The 24,877-nt window shown below is 39.0% G+C and overlaps 1 protein-coding gene across 5 annotated transcripts in view; it reads left to right on the plus strand.

The window, feature by feature from the left end:
- Nucleotides 1-24,437, plus strand: part of ZNF608 (zinc finger protein 608) — an 83,290-nt gene extending 58,853 nt beyond the window's left edge. For 4 of the 5 annotated variants that reach the window (XM_074532201.1, XM_074532202.1, XM_014268113.3 and 1 more), the window contains 7 exons: nucleotides 15,025-15,112; nucleotides 15,590-18,041; nucleotides 19,799-20,216; nucleotides 20,760-20,932; nucleotides 21,839-21,992; nucleotides 23,241-23,322; nucleotides 24,294-24,437. In XM_074532201.1, the coding sequence (XP_074388302.1) occupies nucleotides 15,025-15,112; nucleotides 15,590-18,041; nucleotides 19,799-20,216; nucleotides 20,760-20,932; nucleotides 21,839-21,992; nucleotides 23,241-23,322; nucleotides 24,294-24,300 (3,374 nt within the window). In that variant the 3' untranslated portion in view covers nucleotides 24,301-24,437. Of the gene's footprint in view, nucleotides 1-15,024; nucleotides 15,113-15,589; nucleotides 18,042-19,798; nucleotides 20,217-20,759; nucleotides 20,933-21,838; nucleotides 21,993-23,240; nucleotides 23,327-24,293 lie in introns of those variants that run through there. The other variant, XM_005488419.4, reaches the window with a different exon arrangement.
- The last annotated feature ends 440 nt before the right edge of the window (nucleotides 24,438-24,877 follow it).

A 24,877-nucleotide genomic window follows, 5' to 3' on the forward strand; every position in this document is an offset into this window, starting at 1 on the left:
CATGTTTAAGAATCTGTGGTTTGGGATTTTTAATTTAGCAACAACAGTTTTTTCTACCTGATTGGTTTTATGATAAGCAGTGAAGTATCATGAAAGAGGTACTGAATAATAAGAAAACCACTGAGCGGCAACAGATGTGCCAAAGTTAAAAAATATTTATCTGCATTTCCAAAAATTTTTCAGCACTGCATCCACATTAGGTCTGTTGCCATGTTTATTGAAGCGTTTGAACTATGTTTTCCTGCTCATTTAGGGAGGGCTGTTCAGTCATGGGCATCTTATGTTGTGGCAAACACATTCAGGATTGTGTTTCATTTAAGCTGTATTATTCATTAACGGTTTTAAGCTGCCCTAATACATGCAGAATTTGCACAGCTTTATTTGGGTGTTTCAATACAGATATGTCCATATTTGAAATGGAAGCTTAATGATCTGTGACTATCTGAAAAATGAAAACGTATAGGCAGAGCCCTTGAAACGTCACCCATCTTTTTTCTCTTATTTTTACAATAATGATTGTACAAGATGGGATTTGCATCTCTGAGCAATGAGTTAAATACTTCCAAATCTCCTTGAAATCAATCTAGTGTGTTCATGCATGCAGATTGAAAACCATGACTTTGAGATTTACGTTCTGTGAATAAAATTTACGTTCCCTGAAAAGCAAAGAAGGCTGTCATTTCATGCTTCCTAACCTTCATTGTCTATTTCACTTCAGCAGAAGCCCCGTGCGCCTGCGCATAGTCTTGAGGAACAGCTTTCTGCTCTGTCGATTTTTGTTTTATAAAAGCCCTGTTTTCTTTATTGCGTTTACCTATTACATCTGAAAAACTTATTTAAGCTGTGACAAATTTCTCTTTTGGGCCCAGAGTATGAAGAAGAAGAACAGCCGTTGGTAAAAATTTGTTGCCTATAATTGTTCATTAAATTGTAAGGGTCTGTAGGTGAGGCTAGCTGTCTAAAGCTGCTCTGAGTAGGTGGGTTATGGGCTGCATTTAGTGAATATACATCATCAGGGAGATAAATGTGCTTCAGCAGCCTTTTGTTTTGTTCAGCTAAAATGGGTGTTGATTTTGGAAAGCTCAGCAAAATCACTGTCATTTTTCCAAATTAGATATCATTCAGAGTGCCCATGAAAAACAGCATTTAGCTTAAATATAGCAGCATTACTTGTCGGCTTTGTAAGTTGACAAGAATAGCATTACATTTATTTCCCTTTAAAAAAATGCTCCAGCCTAACACAGTGCCTGAGAATGAGAGCTAATTGACAGCACTGTAAATAGGAATCCTTGCACACTAAAACTCCTGTACAGTCCCAGATGCTGCAGTGCTAACCTTTTCACACTGCTTGGTTGGTTTTTTTCAGTTATGTTTTATGTTCCTGTAGGGACAAGAAATTTAATGTCAGTACTATTTAAAAGATAGGAAATAAAAGAACATTTGTAAAGATAAAAACTTGAGTTACTAATACTATGACTGTTTGATCCACAGTGTCTACATAAATAAATTGAAAGGCCCGCTATATTTTTATTTTTTATTGGGCTATTCCAGCACCACCAGTGCTTACTGCTCTGTTTATTCAGATGTCCACCAAAATAACTGTGAAACTTCATTTTCACCACAATCTGAAAACAAGCTATTTGATGGACTGTGAATTATGAGTTCTTCTCATTCTTCAGGGCGTAAATATGCTTTCAGCTGAAAGCCAGGAGGGAGTGGAATCCTTCATTTGAAACAAGCTTTTTTAGTCTGCACTTGATCTCCTCTGGTTTTGTATGAAAAGCCACGTTGGACTGAATGACAGCTGAAAAGGCAAGCTGCTGTGTCAGAGGATTTAGCAGAAGGAAACTGCTGTTCTTTCAGCCAGCACCTTCCCAGAAAGCTCTCTGGGTCTTATACCAGTTCAGTGCACTTTTGAAGTCAGAGCACTAAAAATATGTGGAGGAAACAGTTTAATTGAAAATACACCTCACTGCCTTAGTACTGGTGTTCAGATTTAAGAAAGTAAATAATTCTTCACTTGTGGCTACCAGTTTCTTGTCTGTAATTTAATACAAGATGATCCTGAAGTTAAAATGGCAGAATCATCTAAGGCTACAGCTAAGTTAATTTAAAAAGTCCTACCACCACACCAACCCCCTAAAAAGAAAAAAAAAAAGAAAAAAAAAAAACCCAACAAAACAAAAAAAAAAAAAAAAAAAAAAAAAAAAAAAAAAACCACAAAAAAAAAAAACCAAAAAAAACCAAAAAAAAAACCACAAAAAAAAACACCCACCACAAACAGCCTAAAAAGAGAAGGAAGACTTTGCCAACTGCAAAATCTAATCATGTTATTAAATTGTTGAAATTCTTATAGGAAAAAGGTTTTTGTGTATGTGGCGACAGCACCTGTTGATGGTATTAAGATTTATGCACGCAGCTGAAATCATGCAGAGTTGTTTAAAATTGAGTAATAATGAAGGGCAAATTTTTTCAAAGACAAGTCAGTGTACTTCCATGTCACACATGTAGAAGTCCCACTTAAATGGTCTTCAGAACTTGGAACAACATTAGGAAAAATGGCATAGTGATTAGTTCTGAAAGTGTTTTTCCATTTTGAGGATAATGTGATACTGATCTTGAAATGTTATGGGGTGACTAAAGATGAAAATATCCATTTGTCCACAGTTAGCATGGCACAACTCCACCAGGGGTATTTTTATTCAAATCTGTTATGGTCACTGGTTTTCTAATACACAAACTATATTATGGTACATGACAACATATGTATGACAGTTCTGTGTGACTGAAAGGTTATTTTTCTTGGTAAGCATAGAATTACCTTCCAAAATGTTTCTTTTTAAGTAAAGATGACAATTCTGTCTCTTTCAGTGTTAAGCCTTTCTTTCACATAAGTCTGAGTCTAAGGACTGATCTTTGTTACCTATGATTATTAGCAATTAGTAATATATTGCTTTCAAGAAAAAGGCTTTGGGGCCATTGTTGTACAGCTCAGAGTCAATAAAATCTGAGCTGCTCATAATAGCCCTTCTTTCTCATTGAAGCCTTGGACTTGCTCTAACTTCATCAGAGCAGAGGGAGAAAAGAATAATGTGAACAATAGGAGCCCTGGAGTTTGACTTAGGCCTAACGTGAGGAGGCTGTGAAAGCTGTCAGGGAGCTTGATTGATTGGCTCTTGGGCTGCAGTCCTCAGTGCAAAGCAATAATGTTCCTGCCTCTTGTGAGAGGGCTGGATGTGTCACCTGGGGTCAGAGCTTATCAGCCTCAGGGGCCAGCATTTCAGATGAGGCCATAGTACAGTCAATAATTTATACAGAAATTTGTGTATAGATTCTGGAGTAAAGCAAGCTTTATCTTGAAACTGTTTGTCTGACCAAAGAAATAATTAAGTTATGTCTGAAAGTCCAACCCTTCCCCCCCGTCCCTTAGCGACATGGGAAAAAATCTCCCAGTGTAGAAATATGTTTCTGTCATTGTGCTGGTTGTACTTTTGATGAGGGAGAGCATGCCTATGATAGTCCTTTATGGGATGTCACTATGCCAAAAGAAACAGAGATTTTTAGCTGATTATATTAGGTTTCCTAGCGTCCTAAGTCTTTGACTACATTTTATGCAACACTGGGCTGTCTTCTGTGTCTGAATGGTTTTGTTTCTAAACCTACGAGGGTCAAAGGTTGATCAGCTCCAGTGCATGAAAAAGCCAAGAGAAGCTGTAGTAGAGACATACATCGCAGCAGGCCTGAGTAAACTATCCAGGCTGCTATTAATAAGTGGAGAAACTGGGACAGCACACACAAAGGACACTTACAGGAAAATTGTTGAACCAGTTGCTGATAAGAGAAGGAAAATCTCACAGCAAGTATACTCATCTCTAGTGGTTACTCATTTTGCTGGTAGCTTGCCTTTGCATTGCATCAGTATTGTCAAGCACCTGGAGAAAGCCAGCTGGTGAGCTAGATGCTTTACTAGTTTGCCCACTTGGAAGATAATTTAAAACATAGGAAAGAAAATCATGGTGAACTTCTCTGCAGAATTTTGACACCACTGAAATAGGTTAGCTGACAAGTAGTTCACTTTTGTTCTGTCCCAGCAAAATTACTACTTCACTTCAGTAGATACTAACAAAAGCCCTTTTACCTTACTTCTGCTCAGGGAGAACACTATTAGTCACAGTTCATTAGGCTTGTTTACAAAACTGAACTGGTATCTTAAGTGTGTAACTGAAACACTTCTGACTGCTGGGGGCATCTTTTCCACCACAAAGTTGCAAGGATTTTGTAATGGGAAGGATAGCACTGCCTACTATTTTTCAAAGAAAATAATTAGTTTGTGGTATAAGAAGTGCAAAAAATTATGTAGTTTCGTGTTTTCAAACCTAGAAGGTGAAGTTTTAAGCATAGTTTGGTTTATAATCTGTTAGCTATAGTAACAAAAGACCCTAAAATTAGGTTACACCAAATCGTAAACCATAGCAATTGTGTAGGAAGAAGAGCCCCAGATTTTTAAGGTTCTTTATTTGCTCTTTTTTATACAGAGGAAAAAGAGGAGTGCTGGGCCTCACCACGCCAAACTGATTCCTTTTGCGTGCATCAGTGGGAAAGAGTTAGAAGAAAGAGAATTTATGATTCACACTTGGAGTTTTCATAGAACTCCTGTGTACACCTACTGCTTGCCTATCTTTTTGTATTTTGCCACACTTTCATCTTTTTGTATTTTGCCATGAGGTTTCTTTGTGACATATTATTGTATTAAGATCTGAACAGAGTTTATATCCCCAAATACAAAGGATGTGTCCCTGTGAGTCCCACAAACTAAATGAAAGAAGAGTTATTTGTCTTCCGTTAGCTGTTGCAAGAAAACCTGAGGGAGTTCTGCAGACAAAATCCCAGATGTTTTTATTTCCCTCCCCTTTGTCTTGGATGTGTCTGTTGTAGGTGTTTACTTACCCTTTTCCCAGGCTGAAGACATGAAGTCTTCATGAAATCAGTGAAGCTTAATACAAAGAGAGAGAGAGAGAGAGAAAGATGTAAAATGCAGTTCAGTAGATTTAAATGTTTTCAGCCACTGCTTTAAATTGCTGTCTTAAATTCTAGTGAGTGGAATAATAGAGAAGTTATCATGTCTACTAACTGCAGTTGGCCTTTGTAAAGAATGGCTTGTTAGGAGGCTTTATGATTTACTGAGGCCCACAGCTGGCTGCCAGCAGAGCTACAGGAGTGTGGTCTCTCTTGGGCCTGGAAGCTAGAGATGAAAAGGATCCAAAGCTGGCACAAAAGCAAATAAATGCTTTGACTTTAAATAAAGCATCATAATTTATAAGGGGCTCTGCTTTTCAGTCCCAGTGAGGTACATGGATCAGCAGCAGCTCTTTGAGGTTGAGCAGAATTGTCTGTCTGGCTCGACTGCAGTTCTGGTATCTGCAGTCTACAGATTTGGAAGAATTTTCATGGTTTGGGATTGGAATTGTTTCTTTATTCATGCTGTTTATTTTCCATAAATTGTCTCTCTTCTGTCTTCCATTTCTTTATGTTTCATTAGCTACTCTACTGTTTGATAAATAATTGTACCAGTGTTTGCACCTGGCAGCTCTTTATCATGATGTACAGTGCTGGGAAACAAATCACCAAAGACACCTGAAGGTTTATAGGTGCATTTTGGCATTTGTTGTTTGCTTGGGATTTACTCATCAAATTCCTACAGTGGCAGAGTTCAGAGCTGGGAGACAAACATCTACTGAGATGCCCTAATACTTGCCTTAGGAAGAAACAAAAAGGTCTGAGCTCCTTAAGAGGTTTAGGGGGTTTTGTCAGATTTTTTTTAAATAGATACACACACACATGCATACACACAAAAATTTATACCAGCTTCCCCATTTCTGCAGCTGTTTCTCAACAGTCTGCTGATGAAAACAGTATTTCTGTGGTCTGTTGTCTGAGAAGAAGAATGGAAATGAGGCAGATAATTCTTAAAAGGAACTCCTGAATGCTTGTCTGGGTGAGAAAAAATTGTTTTGGTTTTCCCATTTTTTGGCCCTGCTTCTTGTACTGAAACAATAGCTCTTTCCACCATGGTCCAGACTTGTTTTGCTTTGCTATTTACTTGCTGTTAAGGGAGAAAAGAGTTTGTGAGAGAAGTAAGTAGCTGAAGAGTTCCTGTAATTAATATAAAGTGCAGGAAGCGAGTGTGACAGATTAGTTGAAAAGCCCCATATTCTGTTGCTTATCTCAAGTGACATGTGGTCCTGGAGTATGAGGAAAGGCGGTGGATTGTGGGGCTTCTTTTTCTTTTGCTCCACAAGAAGTCAGAAGAGTGTCCATGTGTTCAACAGGCCAGCAACATAGGAGCTGAAATAACACTCCTTGAGAAGTGAGTGGGAAGCTCAGGGGATTACAGAACAGCATTTCCTTCTTCTAAAATTGAGACTGTGACACTTTTCAGTGTCAGGCTATGTGAATCACAGTTATGATTACTGAAGAGAAAGAAAAAAGAAAAAAGAATCTGCTAGAAATGGAATACTTTATTTCTGAAACAGATACAGTTTTCTTCAGAACACACAGATGTTAAATTATTTTCAAACTGCATTTTTAGTATCAGCTGAAATAAAGTAAGACTGCAGTTTTATTCTCAAACTGCAGTGAAACAGTGAAGTTGTTCAGTTACTCTGGCCAAAGAAAAGGTAAGGGCTGCACAAAAACTAGCTCTTTAGTTGTACTCCAGAGGTCAGAAGCCTATGGTTAGTTTATAATAACATTAACTGCACATTTTCTTGTAAACACTGCAGTTATGTGGTCTGACATTCAAGAGGTTTAGCAGCATTTTATCCAAAAGTTTTCCTAATCCTGCCAAATTCTAATCACTTTGATAAAAATCTGGCAGGAGAAAATTATGTGGGTTGCTGTGGCTTCATAGTTTTCAAAATCACCACTCTAAGTAGCTCATATTTTAGTAGAAATATGTAGTCGTTGATAAATCAACAAGCCATTTGGGACCCAATCTGATGTAATTTCTGGGGTACTACCCAGTTTTCCTTGAGACTTTTATTGGTCTTTTAATGAGTGTGAAATTTAGCTTTATATTTGATTAGGACCATTCATACTTCTTTTAGCTTTCGATTTGTATTTAGATCTTCGTCACTGGTTATTTGTTAGGCAGACTAGCTTTAGAAGAAATATATGCACTGAAAAAAAATGTAACAGTTATCATTATAAATAATCAGGGACATGAGCTTTTAGATTAGATGCTGTCCTGTCTTCCAGAACTAACCTGCCCCCAGCATTTCAGTTATAGCCTTGTCCAGAGAAACTGTCGTTTCAGCTAACCTCAGCTACATGTCTTCCTGACATGATGGGTTTTTTTTATACTAAAGCTGGAAAAAGGTAATGTTGCTAGGGAGGCAGGAAAAAGAAATTAAACCAGAGCTTCTTTTTGCTGCCCGTTCAACTGAATATTGACCAGCTGTCTTCATGAGAAAGAAATAGATGGTGGTGAATAAGCTAGAGTCTAGTTTTCCAAGAAGTTCAATGATTTTCCCAAATCAATACAGCCCATGAGGCTTCAGAACAAAGGATGCAGGAGACATGACAGTGATGGAAGTAGCTTGTGTTCTTTTGTGTATTAGGCACGTGGGCTCATGGGGAAACAGGATTTCTTCAGTTATTGGAGTGTTTATTCTTTTATATGCACTGGGATAAACTTCTAGATTAAGAAAATCTATTACAGTAATTATTAGGCGGGATTAAAAAGTTGTCTGCTTGATGGCCCAGCTCCATGTTTCCAAGAGCTACTCCTCACTGTATAATTGCTGCTTCTTTTTTGACTGCAAATGGGAGTATGTAATGCTGATCCAGGGAACAGGTTCTATAAAATGGCTATTTTTAAACCAAGGTGGTAGCTCCTACTTTCAATATTACCTTTATTTTACCAATGACTTCATAATGAAAAGAAAAGAAAAGAAAGGGTATGACATTCAAATAAAGTATCCATGAAATGTAGGTTGTCATTACTCAGAACTTACTGGAAATCACACAGATGTGATCTTACTCTGTTAGGCTATTGCAGAAGATACTGTAGTTTGTAGTCCAGCTTTAGCCACCAGCAGGGCAACATTAACTAAAATAGCAGAGTTTAGCCTCTCAGCCCTCTAACCTTTAAACTTGCTATGCTTTCATAAAGTACAGAATGCAGAATTAATACCACTGGTAAGTGCCTCAGTGGTTTATGACTACACCAGCAGTATTTCATTATGCTTCTTTTCCTTGATGCTATCCAATCTTCTCATCTTCATTGCTGTACAGTATTTGTTCAGATAAAGTCCAGTGCCCAGGATGACTAATTGCAGATCTGTGCTCCAGATGGTCTGATTACAGGATGTGGTTAAAGTGACTTTTCAAACATTCTGTGCTGCAATAGGGCTCTTGGGGAAAAAAAAAAAAAAAAAAAAAAGGCCCAAAAAATCCCACCAGCAAACCAAAACAAAAAAAAGCAAACCCACCAGTCATGCATTTTCAGGCCACCTGACAATCATTACATCCTCAGGCTGGCTGATGTTGATGCTGGTTACATGTGCACCTGCTGTAGATGTAGTTAAGTTCTTGTGCCATGCTAGACAGAGTGTGATTAAAGTAGTATATAAACTGTACATCTCCCACATCAGCATTCAGTCTATAAGATGTGGCTTCATACAGAGATTGTTTACTGATCATTTTAGATTACTTTCTGGATGGAAGCAATCAGGGAGGAATAAGCCATTTGCATTGCAAGTCTAATATAAAAATTGTTCTGTGTTTTTTATGCCTGGTTGAATTGCAGGTGTATATGTGGATGTGGGATTGATGATGATGTGGCGGATATGGTGGTTGTGAGGCAAATGAGTTGTACTGCTTTTACTAAGCCAGTGGCAACAAAAAATCTTGAGATAATACTAAGAATATAGATTTTCATCTTGCAGCTTTTTGCATTTAATATATTTTAGCTATTGTTATGGAGTGATGTCAAATAGATACGGGTGGGACCAAAAAAATTGCAGTGCCAGATGTGGAATAAAACATGTTTAATCGGTGGGGGTGGTGTACTCACTGATGACAGATATGCCATGGTTTGGCTATCCCAGGCATGTCTGTATTATTTGTACTTGGCATGGCAGGGACAAGAGGAAAATCAAATTTGACTTGCAAACATATTTGTGGATTCACTAATCATGAAGGTACAAGGAATTGATTATGCTGTAGTGTTACAAGTAATACTTGTAACAGTAATCAAGTAATGATGTGATGCTTCTCTATACCAGGATTGCATCTCAACCTCAAAGAACTACTATGTCACAGAGATTTTTGCTACAAGAATTTATCATATTAACCTTTTAATGAAGTATTCTTACTAAAATAATTCTGGAAAATGTAGTCTACTTTAGAGATCTTCCTCTGGCATCAGGAAAAATTGTTTTAAAATGATACTCAGGATAGTAAAGGTAGTAGGCAGAACCTAATTTTGGAATTTTACAACAGAGGCTTCCACTTGTGTTTAAGGGAAAGTGACTTAGGTGACTTTTAAAATATATGTGACTTTCTAAATATGCATGACTTCTGATGACTGAAAAGTAGACAAATCATTCCTAGTTTTGAAAGATCATATAAATATTCTTCAACAAAGAAGTGTTCAGAATGACTTTGTGCAGATCTGGTTTCTCCAGAATTTTACAGATGCTTTCGGCCAGATTGTCCACTAAGAGCAGAGGGAGCAGCTCCTTTTACAAAAATGAAGGCTTACCCTCTCAGATAACTGGTCTGCTGAGTTTCCTGGTGAAATAATCAGTTTGGACTAAACCAGGATTTTGTAGCATTTGCTGGGATCTGAACACAAAAGTAGCCTATGCTGTAAAAATTAAGTCAGGCCTTCCAATCTGATTTATTGAGTAGTGCCTACTTTTATTGGAATTTGAACATATTTTTTTTCTAAAGACAGTATTTTTAAAAGCTGGGGCCCGCATTTAAGGTAGTGATGTGATAATTTGATTCCTCATCACATGAGCTCATTTTCAAAGTTTTGGATACAAACATAAATATTCTTGGCTTATGATCATTGCAGAAAACAGAGTCAAGAAAACAAAGAAATTAGTATATTTTTTAGACTAGGTACTTGAGGGGTTTTTGTCTTTAAATGAAGGAATGTCTGCAAGAGTGTAGATGTGTCTGCTAAACTTGCAGTGCCAAAGTAATCCATATGAGCAATCCTCTTACTTGGTACTGAAAATGCCTTTGATTCTGATTTTAATATGTCAAAATAGCACATCTGCATTTCTTAGCAACAGGGTTATTTACTTCATTTCCAACTTGTGATGACATATTTCATTCTACAAGATATAGTTAATAGTAAATAGCAAGTTTTGGTTCTGGCCTTTGTTAGGCAGTCACTGAAAAGCAGAAGAAGGGACAGGGGAAGAAAAGATACATCATATCCACTGAATTCATAAAAAGTGAGGTTTTTGCTGTAGATTTCTGAAATTACATTCTTACATTCTACTTTAGTGACATGTGACTTTTCATTCCATAAGAAAATTCAAGTAAAAATTGTCAGGGTTGTTTTGTACGTTACCTATCAGAAGCACTTATGTAAAATGGCTTTGTATTCCTATAAGCGCACATTAGTTTTTCCTGCCTGAAAATTTTTGTCATTAGCATTCTGGTTATGATTACGATGAGTAAAGAAAAAGGTCTCATAATGGTACACATACTGTGAAGGAAAACAGCAAAATACAGAATCTTGTCTTGTTCCTAAAAGGCTGACAACATTTGATGTTAAAGGAGGAGCTTCTATTGACAGTGGTAGGCACCAGATGACATCCTGGGTGTGCCATTGTCATACATTAATGCTTTTGGATATGATTGTGCCTTGCCTAATAATGGATTTTGGCAGAAAAACTACAGTAGGTGAACTCTAAAACTTCTGGGTAATATTACCCCATTTTCTTACATTATGGCACCATTTTGTAATTCCCACACATAAAACATGCTGTACTTACTGTGTTTACTCTTTAATGATAAAGAGTAGCATGGGTGGTAACTTCAGAACACTTAATTCTCATATTCTTTTTTTGCTTTAATGTAGGACACATGACACAGAAGGTAGCAGAAAGTGTTGTTAATTTTGGATATACTGTAACTGTGAATAGTTATATAGTTTGCAAATGAAATGATCAACCAAATTAAATCAAGAAATTTATATATTATATGTTTTGGAGAGATAACTTTTTCTTTGCTACATTCAACTCTTGTGAACTGTGTTCTAGTAATTGGTCAAACTCTTTAAGATGGCACCCCTAGTTTCTCAAAGAAGCATTTGTATGTGTGGTATATATTCACTGGTTTTTGATTTAACCTCACAGGAACAGAATTAGATATTTGGCTTAGTTTCCTTCTGAATTAGAATCTTATAGAGTCCAAATATCCTCAGGTACATTTCATTACAAGCACCTGATTTTTTTTTCCCCATTCTTCAGTAAGGTATTTTAAAAAGTTTGGCCTCTTGGGCTTTTTATAAGGTGAAAATGCATCTCTTGTTTCAGACAGTATGAAACCTGTGGGGTTCCTCAGACTGTCTTTGCATTTGCTCTCTTGTTCAGGCAATGTTAAATAGGTTATTGCTGCATTATAATGTTGACTGATGTGATAGGAAGTCTCATTACAGGAACTTCTTATGATTTGGCAGAGACCTCAAGAGGTTTGGTCCTGTGTGTGGTGTGTTCCTTCACAAGATGAATGGGGTATGTGGGCACACAGGTGCACAGAGAGGAGCTGGAATGACCCAGAGAGGGGCTGCTGCATCCCTGAGTGCATGGCCAGTGTACTCCGAGGTGATGCTGGGAGTGGGCCAGCACTGCTCCAGCAGTGCTCCAGCTGGGACAGAGCAGGCTCAGCAGAGCTCCAGCACTGCTCCAGCCCCTGGGACAGAGCAGGCTCAGCAGAGCTTCTTGCTTTGAGCTTGAACGCTGTGCCAGGACAAACAGCACACCCTGATTTAGAAGAATAATCCTTTCTCTTCAGCACTGCATCAAATACGTTGTGTGGATCACTAGCTAAGTCATCTCCATTTTCATGTTCTGGTGCTTTGTCCTAGTAAGCTTCTTGCAGTTGCACATTTCCTTAGATATCCTTAGATATCCCTACCTCCCATGTTACTTATATTCTCCTCACCCATTTCTGTGATAATCTTAGAAGAGTAAACGAGTTACCTTCCCTGCCAGTTCTGTGGAGTCTTTTGTGTGGCTGAGCAATGTGCTGTCCATTAAGGAAAGGAAATGTGTTCCTTGCCACAGCTAGCACAACATGGAGATTAACATTCTCTCCTACTTGCACGGGACCTTTGCTAAGCCTAACAAATTTAATGACATGCTATATGTAGCAGATTTAAGGGAGGAGCTTACTTGTGTTTGCTTTTGAAATACTGACTTTCTTACATGGGAAGGTCATTTAAATGTCTTCATAGAATTATTGAAATATGTATTGATTTCAGGGGATTTTATTATTTTCACTATTCTATGCCTCCTACCTTGCCCTCTTTTCTGTCAATAGGTAACAAACTATCCCTAGGTCTGGTGCATAAATAAATTAATAAAGTGCACGTAGAGATAGGCAAGATTACAAATATCAAGGAAGATACGTGAGAATAAACCTTTATTAGGACATCCCCCCCAAAAAACCCAAAACAAAACAAACCAACCACCCCCCTAAAAAACCAATAATCCAAACTCAAAAATTCTCCACAAAGTAACAATTACTTTTTTAAAAAAAGGATAAAAATGAACTAGCTGGGGAAGAATATATGACAAAGTTAGTTCTTCAGTAATACTCCATGGGATGTCAGAGAGCTCTCTTTGCTTGGTACTTTTAGGAGACTGGACAAATGCTGGTTCGTGGGGTTGAGGGATCAAATGTCCTGCTTGCAGATAGATGGGTTGCCTGCCATAATACAGTTTACCAAAGGAAAATACTCAAGATTTTCACTTGGAGCCTTACATAGTCACTCATGACAAGCTGTTATAGTGGAAGAAAGGCATCAAGGCTGCCAGAGAAACACCTATACAATCTCTTTTCTCTAGACTGTGAATGGCAAGTGGGAACATAGAGCTGCTTATTGTAAGAAACCCCATTTCTACTAATAGATATTTCCTCTTGGATGTACTGGGTTGTTCTCGTCTTCCTCCTCCTCCTCCCTGGACCCCAGCACTTCCTGGCTGCCTCCATGCCTAAGCCAAGGGCAACATAAAGCAGCCTTGGTGTCTTTGCAGCCTTTGCTTAGTTTGCATAGGTCATAAAAATACAGCATGGCCTTTTAACCTTGATCACAGAATCACAGAATCAGTTAGGCTTGGAAGGATGTCTGAGATCATGAAGTCCAACCTATGACCCAACATCACCCCATCAAGTAGACCATGGGACTAAGTGCCACACCAAATCTCTCCTAAACATCTTCACCATGGTCTCTCTAGGACCCGACTGACACTGGCTAGAAGTGCAGTTTGTCTTTCATGCTTCAGACCAGTTCATTCCAGTGCACAAAATTCTAGAGTTGCCTAATTGCAGTGAAAAACCATACGGGGGATAAATTTCAAATCTGTTACAGAGAATTTTCAAGGAAATCCCTTCTTCCTTGGTACTCTGCTCACAACATTTAAAATAGTTCCCTATTGCTAAAAGACCCCTGAGGAAATAAGCTGCTGCTTGTGTGTTAACTTCGCCTCAGTGCAGCAGAGAGGGATGGTTTTATTGCAAAATTAGAAATTGCACTGGTAAGACAAAGCAAAAGATGGGCTGGAAACATTCTGGCACAGTGCCAGAATCATTTCTATTACAGAGACGCTGCAGATAGAATAAGGGAAGTGCAGAGGAAAAACAAGGCTGTCAGCTGCGAGTTGGTGTCTTCACGCCTCTCATAAATTTGGAACATTTTGTACTGTGCCTTTCTTTGTTAGATAAAATGTATTTCTTATTTCAGTGTGTGTTCTAATGAGAAGAGATGTCTGGCTCAATAACACTACCTTCTGTTTATCTGTGGCAGTTAATGAATTAAAGGGGTCATTATGCTGACTAGTCCATAAACATGATGATAAATTATGTGAAGAAGCGTTTGAGGGCAACCTGAAAACATTTGAATGACATCCCCTACATTTATTTTCTTGTTACTTACAATAACCTTATCATTCACAAATTTTACAGGGATAATTCAAATAAAACGAAATTAGAATTCTGCTTTAGGCAGGCAAATTTGCATTTAATAAAAGTCATAAGTGGAAAAGCAATTAAATTACAGTAGGTATTTTGAAGGATCCCTTTTCCTATATAAATATATATTGCAATTACTCCTGCCTTAACTGTGGTATGGTTGAAGTTTCATATCTAGTCTCTCACTTTCCACAGAAGCAAAAGCAAGGCAAATAATACATTTTTTGAGCCATATCTGCTGAACAAGACTTGCAGTGCATACATGTATATGTTTATGTGTTTGGATATGAGTAATTTCAAGTAAATAGAAGCATCATTATCATACTGTTCAAAGCAAAGCAGATTATTCTTCTCAGTCACCTTCTGATTTAAACACTGTAACTGGTGCTTAGTTTACGCTGGCTGGCTGCCAAGTGAAAGCAATTATGTGCAATAATAGCAAAATTAAGAGGTGAGTGTTGCTGTTTTACAGCAGGACATGGCAAAACCCATTTCCTTCTGTCAGCTGTATCTTGATTACACACACACCGTCACACAGGCAAGCTGTCTTGCACACACACACATGGGTGCACTAATTCTTGTTCTTTGTCATTTGCAGTCTTTCCTGTGGGTTTTAACTTGAGGTCACTGAAACCAGAAAAGAGGAAGAATATAGACCAGAGTGTTTGAAAGCAAATGAGAGTAAATGTCTTACTTTGTGAGGAAAGGACAGGAAAAAGAAAAAAAAAAATAAAAGAGCAAAACAAAAAGCCTATCCCATTTATTGTTCTTGTGTGTGATAATACTTTATTTTTCGCTCACTGACAGGTGTCCTGGTAGTAAATGTTACATGGAGGAACAAGACTTATGTGGGAACACTGTTGGACTGCACAAAGCATGACTGGGCCCCTCCAAGGTAGGCAAACATTCTGAGTCTATTTTTTCTCTGCTGTATTTTAACCCCCAGTCTCAGGCAAGAGACCGTACAGAGATTAATAAAGCACAACTGGTTATAATTGAAAACATGCACGAGTGAATTGAGTAGTTCTGTCTTCCAGAGTGAAACATGGGGTGGAAGCTCTTCTTTATTTTACTTTTGCATTTTTGAGAGGGAAGAGGAAATACATGGCATTCAGTCAGAAAGCAGTTAATTTCAAAATGCATTTCTTTAAGTTAGGAAAATGTTTTGGTCCATTGTTCTCACCAGGTGGATATGTATGTCTTTACCATTTTTGTCTTTTTTTAATGACTTTGACTTTGACACTGTAACATTCTCACTTGTCAGAAGGACATCTTTCCTTTAACATGTGTGAAGGTTCTCTTACGGGACATGGCGGTGGTTGTTATTTTTTCAGTTCACGGCTCCTGCTGATGGAATCTATTGTTTGTGCAGGTTTTGCGAATCGCCAACAAGTGACCTGGAAATGCGCGGAGGACGGGGCAGGGGAAAGCGGGCGAGGTCCGCTGCAGCTGCGGCCATACCCGGGAACGACGCGAGTTTCACAGAGTCCCGAGGACTTCAGAACAAAAATCGAGGTGGTGCCAATGGGAAGGGGAGGAGGGGCAGCCTTAACTCAAGTGGGCGCAGAACACCCCCAAACTGCGCCATGGATGAAGTCAAAGCCAGCCCCTCGTCCACAAACAAGAGGAAAACTAAGCCTCCTATGGAGCTGGATTTGAACTCCAGTTCAGAGGACAATAAGTCTGGAAAACGCATTCGTACTAATTCTAGAAGCACTCCCACCACCCCACAGGGGAAACCCGAGACTGCTTTTTTGGACCAAGGCTGCTCTTCCCCAGTGCTGATTGACTGTCCTCACCCCAACTGCAACAAGAAGTACAAGCACATTAATGGATTACGTTACCATCAGGCTCATGCACACTTAGACCCAGAAAACAAACTGGAGTTTGAGCCTGACAGTGAAGACAAAATTTCAGACTGTGAGGAAGCACTGAGTAATGTGGCACTTGAATGCAGTGAGCAAAGCACAAATTTGCCAGGCTTTGATCCACTAAAAGCACCGACATCTCCTTCCTCCATTGCTACCCCAGGGACCCCCAAGGGAAAGAGGGAACTGACCAGCAATGGCCCTGGTTCAGTTATCAGTTCCAAAACTGGCAAGAATTCTGGCAAAAAGAAGGGTCTGAACAGTGAATTGAACAGCCTTCCAGTAATTTCTAACATGGCAGCCACACTGGATAATTGCTCAGTAGCAGATGGCAATTTGCAAACCGAAATGCCGAAATTGGAGGCTGAAGGATTAATTGACAAGAAGAGTTTAGGTGATAAAGGCAAGAAATCAAACAATTGCAAAGTGGATAAAAACCTTTCCAAGCTGAAAACAGCCAGGCCCATTGCCCCAGCACCAGCACCAACTCCTCCCCAGTTAATAGCTATACCTACTACAGCCTTTACAACCACCACTACAGGGACAATACCAGGACTGCCCTCTCTAACAACTACTATTGTTCAGGCTACACCAAAGAGCCCGCCACTGAAACCCATTCAACCAAAGCCCACAATTATGGGAGAGCCAAGCACTGTAAACCCAGCTCTCACATCACTCAAAGACAAAAAGAAAAAGGAGAAGCGAAAGCTGAAGGACAAAGAAAGCAAAGAGACGGGCAGCCCTAAGATGGATTCTAAGCTGGGGAAGCTGGAGGACTCAAAAGGGTCTGGCAAAGACTTATCTGGACATTTTTTAAAGGACCATCTCAACAAGAACGAAGTGCTCGCTAATGGACTGTCAGAATCTCAAGAGAGCAGGATGGCAAGTATTAAGGCTGAAGCTGATAAAGTTTACACATTCACAGACAATGCGCCCAGCCCTTCCATAGGGAGTGCCTCCAGGATGGAATGCAGCACTTTGGTGAATGGACAATCTGCCATGGCCCCACTGCACGTGTTGACACAGAATGGCGCAGACAGCACAGCCGCTAAAACCAACAGCCCTGCTTACTCAGATATTTCTGATGCAGCTGATGATGGTGGCTCTGACAGCAGGTCAGAGGGCATGAGGTCAAAGGCCAGCTCTCCATCGGATATTATTTCTAATAAAGATGGTGTTGTAAAAGGACATTCTTCAACCACAGCACAATCAGCTCAAGGGAAAGAGTCTCATTCTCCCTATTACCATGGCTACGATCCTTACTATTCCCCAAGTTACTTGCACTCTGGACAGGTCAGTGCCCCAGCAGCTGGGAACAGCGGTACCCCACAGGGGCTGAAGATTAAAAAAGAGGCTGAGGAAGAGGCTGAAAAGAAAGAGAAGGCAGAATCGTCAGATGCCAAGAAAAGCGAAAGCATTTCCTCTAATTTGCAGCCGCAACATCAGTCAGTAATAACTCAAAGACACCCTGCACTTGCTCAGTCACTTTATTATGGACAGTATGCCTATGGGCTCTATATGGACCAAAAGTCCTTAATGGCCTCCAACCCTGCTTACAGGCAGCAGTATGAAAAATACTATGAGGACCAGAGACTAGCAGAACAGAAAATGGCACAAAGTGGGAGGGACTGTGAAAGGAAGAATGACCCCCCCTTGAAAGAGATTGGGAAGGATGACAACAAGCAGAAGAATATTCCATCTGCCACTATTTCAAAGGCCCCTTCAACTCCAGAGTCCAGCAAAAATAACACTAAAATAGGGTCATCAGTTCCTAACAAAGGTGAGGAGACAAGCAAATCACAGATCCTTTCCAATCACCAGCAGCAGCTTCAGTCGGACACTTTCAAAGCCAAACAAATGGAAAACCACCAGCTTATAAAGGAGGCTGTGGAGATGAAATCTGTTATGGATTCTATGAAGCAAACAGGAGTAGATCCAACCACAAGATTTAAACAGGTGAGATCACAGGAAATGGAACAAGAGTGTCTTGGTTTATCTTTTAAGACATGAGATTTGCTTTCTGCTACATTCTTCTACCTCTGCAGCCATACAAGCTCCACCATCATTTTTTCATGCTGGATTGTATTGTAGTCTGTGAATAGACCAATAAGCCTTCCAGTTGAGCTGTTTGAAAAGAACAAAAAAAAAATACAATTAAAAAGTCTAGTAAGGTGGTGACAGAGCACAGGCTTACGACCTGAACAGACTATTTTAAATTATATGCATGAATAAAGTAGAATTAGATTTCTCTTTTAGAATTAAATGGTAAGCAGTTTGCTTAGTTCAGAAATAAGAAATTTCAAGCAAAATAAGCAGCTTTCATTGTGAGAGGACTTAAAGCAGATTTGAAACATGGTTTGAAGTGTTTCCTTTTTTTGTTAAATAACAGTTGGCATTTACTAAAGATGGGTGAGCTGGTTCTTTGAAGAGTTGGCTTAAAGCATAGCTCTTTATCTTAACCCAAGGTGACCTTTCTGAAGCAGTTAAGTTCCCCTTCTCTCCTCAACCAACCTCAAGCCCCTACAGACCTACACAATGGATGAAATCCTCTCTCCATTGAAGTCAGTGATAGTTTTGCCATTGACTTCAGTGGGACCAGAATTTTATCCAGTGGCTTCATGCTGACCCTCGTAGATGTCACATTGCCTTCATTTGAGGCAATGCAACTGTCTCCGTGCTCTGAACTGGAGCCTCAATGCTTGATGCTTTCATGTTCTGGTGTATGGTACATCCCAGACTGCACCCTTACAGGCTGTCTTTCAATGTACAGTGGGATCAGGGGAGTGGGAGTAGAGAGCTCTAAAGGAAGTGGGATGGTACAGCCCTAAGTAGGAGAAGATTTCTGCTGATTCAAGTGAGTATTTGAACCAGACTGTTCAAGCGTTTAGTTGCGTGCTTATATTTCTGTGCCATGTGCCATAAATGTCTGTCAGTTGGAGAAAATGTTGACAATTAGCCCTTGCATATCCTGTACCAGAAAAAGAAGTCTTCCTGCTACTTCTCCGTAGCGATTTGGTGTAGCATTTTGAAGATCTCCCCTCTCCAGTTCTGTAACATGTTTATAAACTGGTGTGTGTAATACATTATTTTTAAAAGTATTTACAGTGGCCAGTATATGTTCTTTAAATCATGTGATCCTGATCCAATAAATACTTGCGTACCTGTAACTTTACAAACTTAAAATAATATTATCAGCTGAAAAAGTCTGCTTTAATGTTTGACTTCCACCGACTCCTGGATATTTGTAATACCAGAGGTAGCATTAGAATCTTGCCAGCTAGATCAGCTTTTCATGAGCATTGTTTCAGGTATTCTAAGTACTCTGGCATATCATTAGCCAGCTCTAATTTTGTGGTTCACAGATACTTTTTGCTCTCTAGTGGGAAAAGTCTCTCTGTGGGCTTTAATTAAAATGTGTTATGAATAACATAGTCTCGGAACTTCATTACATTGCACATGTATTTCATGATTAAACTAGTTAAAGGCATGAAGAAGGATATAAGATGAAGCAATTGAATTAAATTTTGATAATAGACTCTTGCTCCTTCATGGGAATATTGGTTTGAGCTCAAGGCACTCTGTGGCAAGCAAACCTCTCCTCTATGTAATGGGGATATGGCGTTAAAAATACATTAACCGAAATGTGGGAAATACCAATAACAAACTTATTTCTACGTCTAAGTTTAGAACAATTTTTTTCTCCTTTTTATTAGGATCCAGATTCACGAACATGGCATCATTATGTCTATCAGCCCAAATACCTTGATCAGCAAAAATCAGAAGAACTTGATCGTGAGAAAAAGTTAAAAGAAGACAGCCCTAGAAAAACACCTAACAAGGAAAGTTCCCTGCCTAACCTTCCTGTCTCATTAGCAAGCATTAAAGAGGAGCCCAAAGAGGTCAAGCGTTCTGATTCTCAATCAGTGGATGAGAGCAAGATAAAAAACGATGATCAAAAGACTCCTGTAAACTGGAAGGACTCTCGGGGTGCTAGAGTAGCAGTTTCCTCACCAATGAGTCAGCATCAGTCATACATCCAGTACTTGCATGCTTACCCGTATCCGCAGATGTACGATCCCAACCATCCGGCCTATCGCGCAGTCTCTCCTGTCCTAATGCACAGCTATCCTGGTATGTATTCCAAAACCTGCCTTGTGTGCTAGTTAAGATTTGCATCCTCAGGTTCAGTAAAGTCTGCATTTTAATATTTCTGTTAGTAGCTAGGCTAAATTAGAAGCTTCATGGATGACGTTGTGTTGCTTGTGCTTCCACTGGGGAATGTTCTGTAGATGAAACTGGTTTAATACAAGATGTTCCTTTTATGAACTCTCACGTTTCTCAACACTTGACAGTCTGCTGTTGCTGTTAGACTGACAGATAGTTTATTGCCTATAAAAATATTCTAAGCACTTACTGTCAGAACCATTATAGTTACTATTCCTTTTACTTAAATAGGACCCATAAATGTCTGAAATAGTTATCAACTCAAACCTCTTTATAACCTCCATTCATCAGGGCAAATTAGGTGATGAAATTGAAGAGCAGTCATGCCATTTGGTAGTCATGTGATCTACTTTTGACGTAATTGTCAGTTCTGATATTGTCTCCTCCTACCTTGATTTAATCAAAATGTAAAAACAGTAACTTGATGTGGTATTTATTGTTTACCTGCAGGGGCATATCTCTCTCCAGGATTTCATTATCCAGTTTATGGGAAGATGTCAGGGAGAGAAGAGGCAGAAAAGGTCAATACCAGCCCGAGCATCAATGCAAAATCAACCACTGAGTCCAAAGCACTGGATTTGCTCCAGCAGCATGCCAACCAGTATCGCAGCAAGTCACCTGTTGTAAGGCTTTGTCTGTTCTTACTGGAGAGTGTCACGTACAAGAAGGGGTAGAGGAGGAACATAACTGCGGGAAGCACACAATCTGGCATCAAGCTATGAGTGCATGATTCTTCTGTATAGTACAGCTTATAATAAAAGCAGTTTATAGTCAGAATGCTTCTGTGGCATAAACTGGAAGTAACACATCTAACACAGTTCTGTGCTGAGGTTTCCTGTCTTGAATAGACTAATATAAAAATACAGATTCAGAGATACCTCCTGGTGCACAGATTTTTGCAGTTAAACAGGAACCTCCTGTTCAGAAACATAATGAAATGAGAAGTTGGGCTATAGGATTTGATAATATCCCCTCCTTGTATTTGCCAAGAATTCACATCTTCCAAGTAGCTGATTACCATCCCCAATTTCTGAAGATTTACAAATGAGATTTACAAAGTTGGAACAATTACTGTTATTTCACTTTCAGATAAGTTGTTGCTGGTTTTAATTCTGAGCAAGTCACTGGCTCTCATTGTATTTTCTAAAAGTAGTTTTTCTGCTATTCAGTCAGACTTGATCCCCAGAGAGCTTTAGAACAATGAGCATTTTCAGCAGCTCACCCAGGTTGTTCAGGCATTGGCAAGCCAGCTGAGGTTCAGGGAGCCCAAAACTAGAAGTCACCATGGTGTCTTCAAGATGCAGTGTGTTGCCTCAAAATCTTCTGCCTTGGAAAATCTTCCATTATCCAAAAAGGTTAGCTTGAGATTAGAATCAAGTGCAAATACTCCAGTAGAGATACTGCTTCAGAAAAAGTGAGCTTCAGTCATTTGTATTCAAAAAGTTTTTGACAGGTAATAACATGGTTTTATTGTGATTTCATCCCTTTTAAAGTTCTCACGTCAGTTTTCTTTCACTTTCTGTTACTAGCCTGTGGAAAAATCACCAGCTGAGCGTGAGCGGGAAGCAGAGAGAGAGCGAGACCGCCATTCTCCTTTCAGCCAGCGGCACCTCCACACTCACCACCATACCCACGTCGGAATGGGCTACCCCCTCATACCTGGACAGTATGACCCATTTCAAGGTGAGCAGAAAATTGTCAATGGGTGAGATTAGCTTGCCTCATGGAATTGTTGCCTTGACGCTGAAAATTATGCCTACATGAAGCATTTTGAATAGAGATTGCGCTGTTGGAACAGATGTGCATTACGTTTAGGGGGAAGGCTTGAAAATTCACAGCAAGTACTAGCAATAGATTAATAGCTTCATGTCTGAGAAAAATCAAGTTTTGTTTCCAAAACTGGGTGTCAGAGCATTATTAAAGATGTACCAGTTAGGCTGTCATCCACATGAATGTTTTGATTCCTCCTGCAAACTGACATTAACTGGCTGAAAGGCAGTAAAATATCCAAACCAAACAACCTCCTTTTTGTATAATTAGGGTTGTGTAAGCAATGGAGGAAGTGTAGCAAAGACAAAAGCTTTTTATACTGAACATATTTTATGTACAAGGCATTCCAGTCACAAGGGTTTGTGCTTGTTATAATTTGACTGTTTGAAAGAGGACTCTTTGTATTTTGGCAAATGCCGTGCACAAAGTTGCAGTCAGGGAAAAAGCAGCACAGTGAGATACAATTTATTCTCCCTAGGTTTTATACCCGTCTTTGAATGTTTTTTTCTCTAACCGTGGACTCTAGCTGAATTAAAAGGAGGTTTCCTCCCATGCAGCAAAATATGTGCTACCACAACTGGTGGCTAAATGACATTTCTTCTTTCCATTGACTTGGTGCCTCAGCATTTATTTTTCCTGTGTAAAAGTCTTGACATTTCTCAGTGTGATTCAGTGATTCCGTATGCCTTTTGGGATGCATTATGCTTGTTCAGTAGCAAAACTGTAAAAATGGTAAGTTATTATGAAAGTAATGTATCCTGAGCAGCTGGCATGTCGTTTCTGTAATTTACTGTGACTTCTGATTCTTGTTTTTTCCTGATACCTATTATTTCTACTGAGCTTCCTATTCATGAGCTCTCATACAACCCACTTAGCATCATGCAGTGCAGTGTTTGGTAAAGAATGCAGTAAGTAAAAATGCTGTAATTTCTTGTAGAATATCTATCAAAGACAGTTCAGTTTATTACAGAAAGGTATATTGATCATACTCGGCAGATTGTGTTAACAATGTTGCCTGCAATATTTGTTATTTATGTAGTGATAACCCCCCTACATTTTCTGGTTGTTTGCCTTAGAGATCCTTCCTACCATTACTCTGACCACAAAAATCCATTAAAACCAGAGGTACATCAACATTCCTTTGTTTCTTCTTTCTTGCAGGATTGACCTCTGCTGCCCTTGTTGCCACTCAGCAGGTGGCTGCACAGGCATCTGCATCTGGTATGTTTCCTGCACAAAGAAGGTAAATAGCCAATAAATTATATATTGTAACATAGAGAGGAGAAAGTAAATCACAGATTTTTTTTTTTAGCCTGCTGGTGCGCATTTCCTTGTATGACACAAGTTTTTAAAGTTGAGGAAAAACTTGGTACTTTGGATTAATTGCAATTTTGTTCTCCTTAGAATGACATTTTGTCCTTAGTGTTCTTTAATTGTAATATAGGTCAGAACAAGTAGTCTGTCTTCTGAGATTTTCCACAGAGTGTGTTTTAAGCACTGGTATTAAGATAAAACAAGAGATTGTGAAATATAAGATCCAAATTTTTAATAAAATGAGTTTAAAATTAATGTTCAATTGGTTCCATGCATGACGAGAAGAACTTAGGATTTTATCTATTCTGCAAGGCTGCCTGGCTTGCTGGTCTTGCTTTTAGGGAGTTTTGTTTGGGAGCCCATTAGAGATGGTTTTGTATTTAAGTTGCACACCCATGTCATACATTTATATGCTTGAAAGCCTCTCAGTTATTTACTAGGTTGTCAAGAAGAAAGCTAGTATATTATGATGGTTCCATATCAAGTGAAAATTCCAAAGCATCTTTTAACATTAGGGTTTCATTCACTGCCAACACATTAAGACTCAGAGTTAAATGAATCAAATAGACCCATGAAGTTCCATGTTACGGGTGTCTGTCTGAAAGCTGATGCTAAAACAGGCGACCATTAGCTATAATTATTTGAGTAAGAAATGTTTGTAGCCCTGGAAGAGCTGATGGATGATAGGGAACCAGAACACAGAAAAACAATCCTGACACAGGTTACTTCTCAGGATGTTGTTTTTATGGCAGGGGAGGGAAGAGGACAGGGCTTGCTGTCTTTTCTTCTTGAGTTTGAGAATACTTGTACAGATTTCATTTCATGATGCATTCAAAGTGCAGAAAAAAAAGTGTGAGGAAAGGATTCTGCTTACTAAAACCTTCTTTTTTCTCTTTTCAGAGAATGATGAATTTGGGGATGAACATTGTCATGTGACTGGATCACATGAGGAAGCGCTTTATTACAGACATCAGTTCCATGGTGTTAATTTGAAATGCCTTAATGGCAGGCAAAAACCAGTCATTTCATTTTTGTAAATTGCAGATTTTATCACAGAGTAACAAATGTTGCTGTAATTAGACTTCTGTTTTTACATATATATATATATATGCGTATATATATATATACATATATATATAAAAATATATATATATTCTTTACTTTTTTTGTATCAGTACCAAGGCTCGCACACAGGGTCTGCTGCTAAGTTGCGAACCACACACTAAATGGAGATATGTACTTGTCATGGTTAGAAGGCGTTAACCGCAAAAGGCTGTTTGTTTCCTTTCTCTCCTTCTTCTTCTTCTTCTTCTTCTTCTTCTTCTTCTTCTTCTTCTTCTTCTTCTTCTTCTTCTTCTTCTTCTTCTTCTTCTTCTTCTTCCTTTCCTTTTTCTTCTCTCTTTTTTCCTTTCCAATTGTAAATAAATAATGTTATGTATCAGTGTGCCTGAACCTTGCATACCCTTCTGGTATTTCCCACAAGC

This window comes from Zonotrichia albicollis, chromosome Z (assembly GCF_047830755.1).
Source record: "Zonotrichia albicollis isolate bZonAlb1 chromosome Z, bZonAlb1.hap1, whole genome shotgun sequence".
Taxonomy (NCBI): Eukaryota; Metazoa; Chordata; class Aves; order Passeriformes; family Passerellidae; genus Zonotrichia; species Zonotrichia albicollis.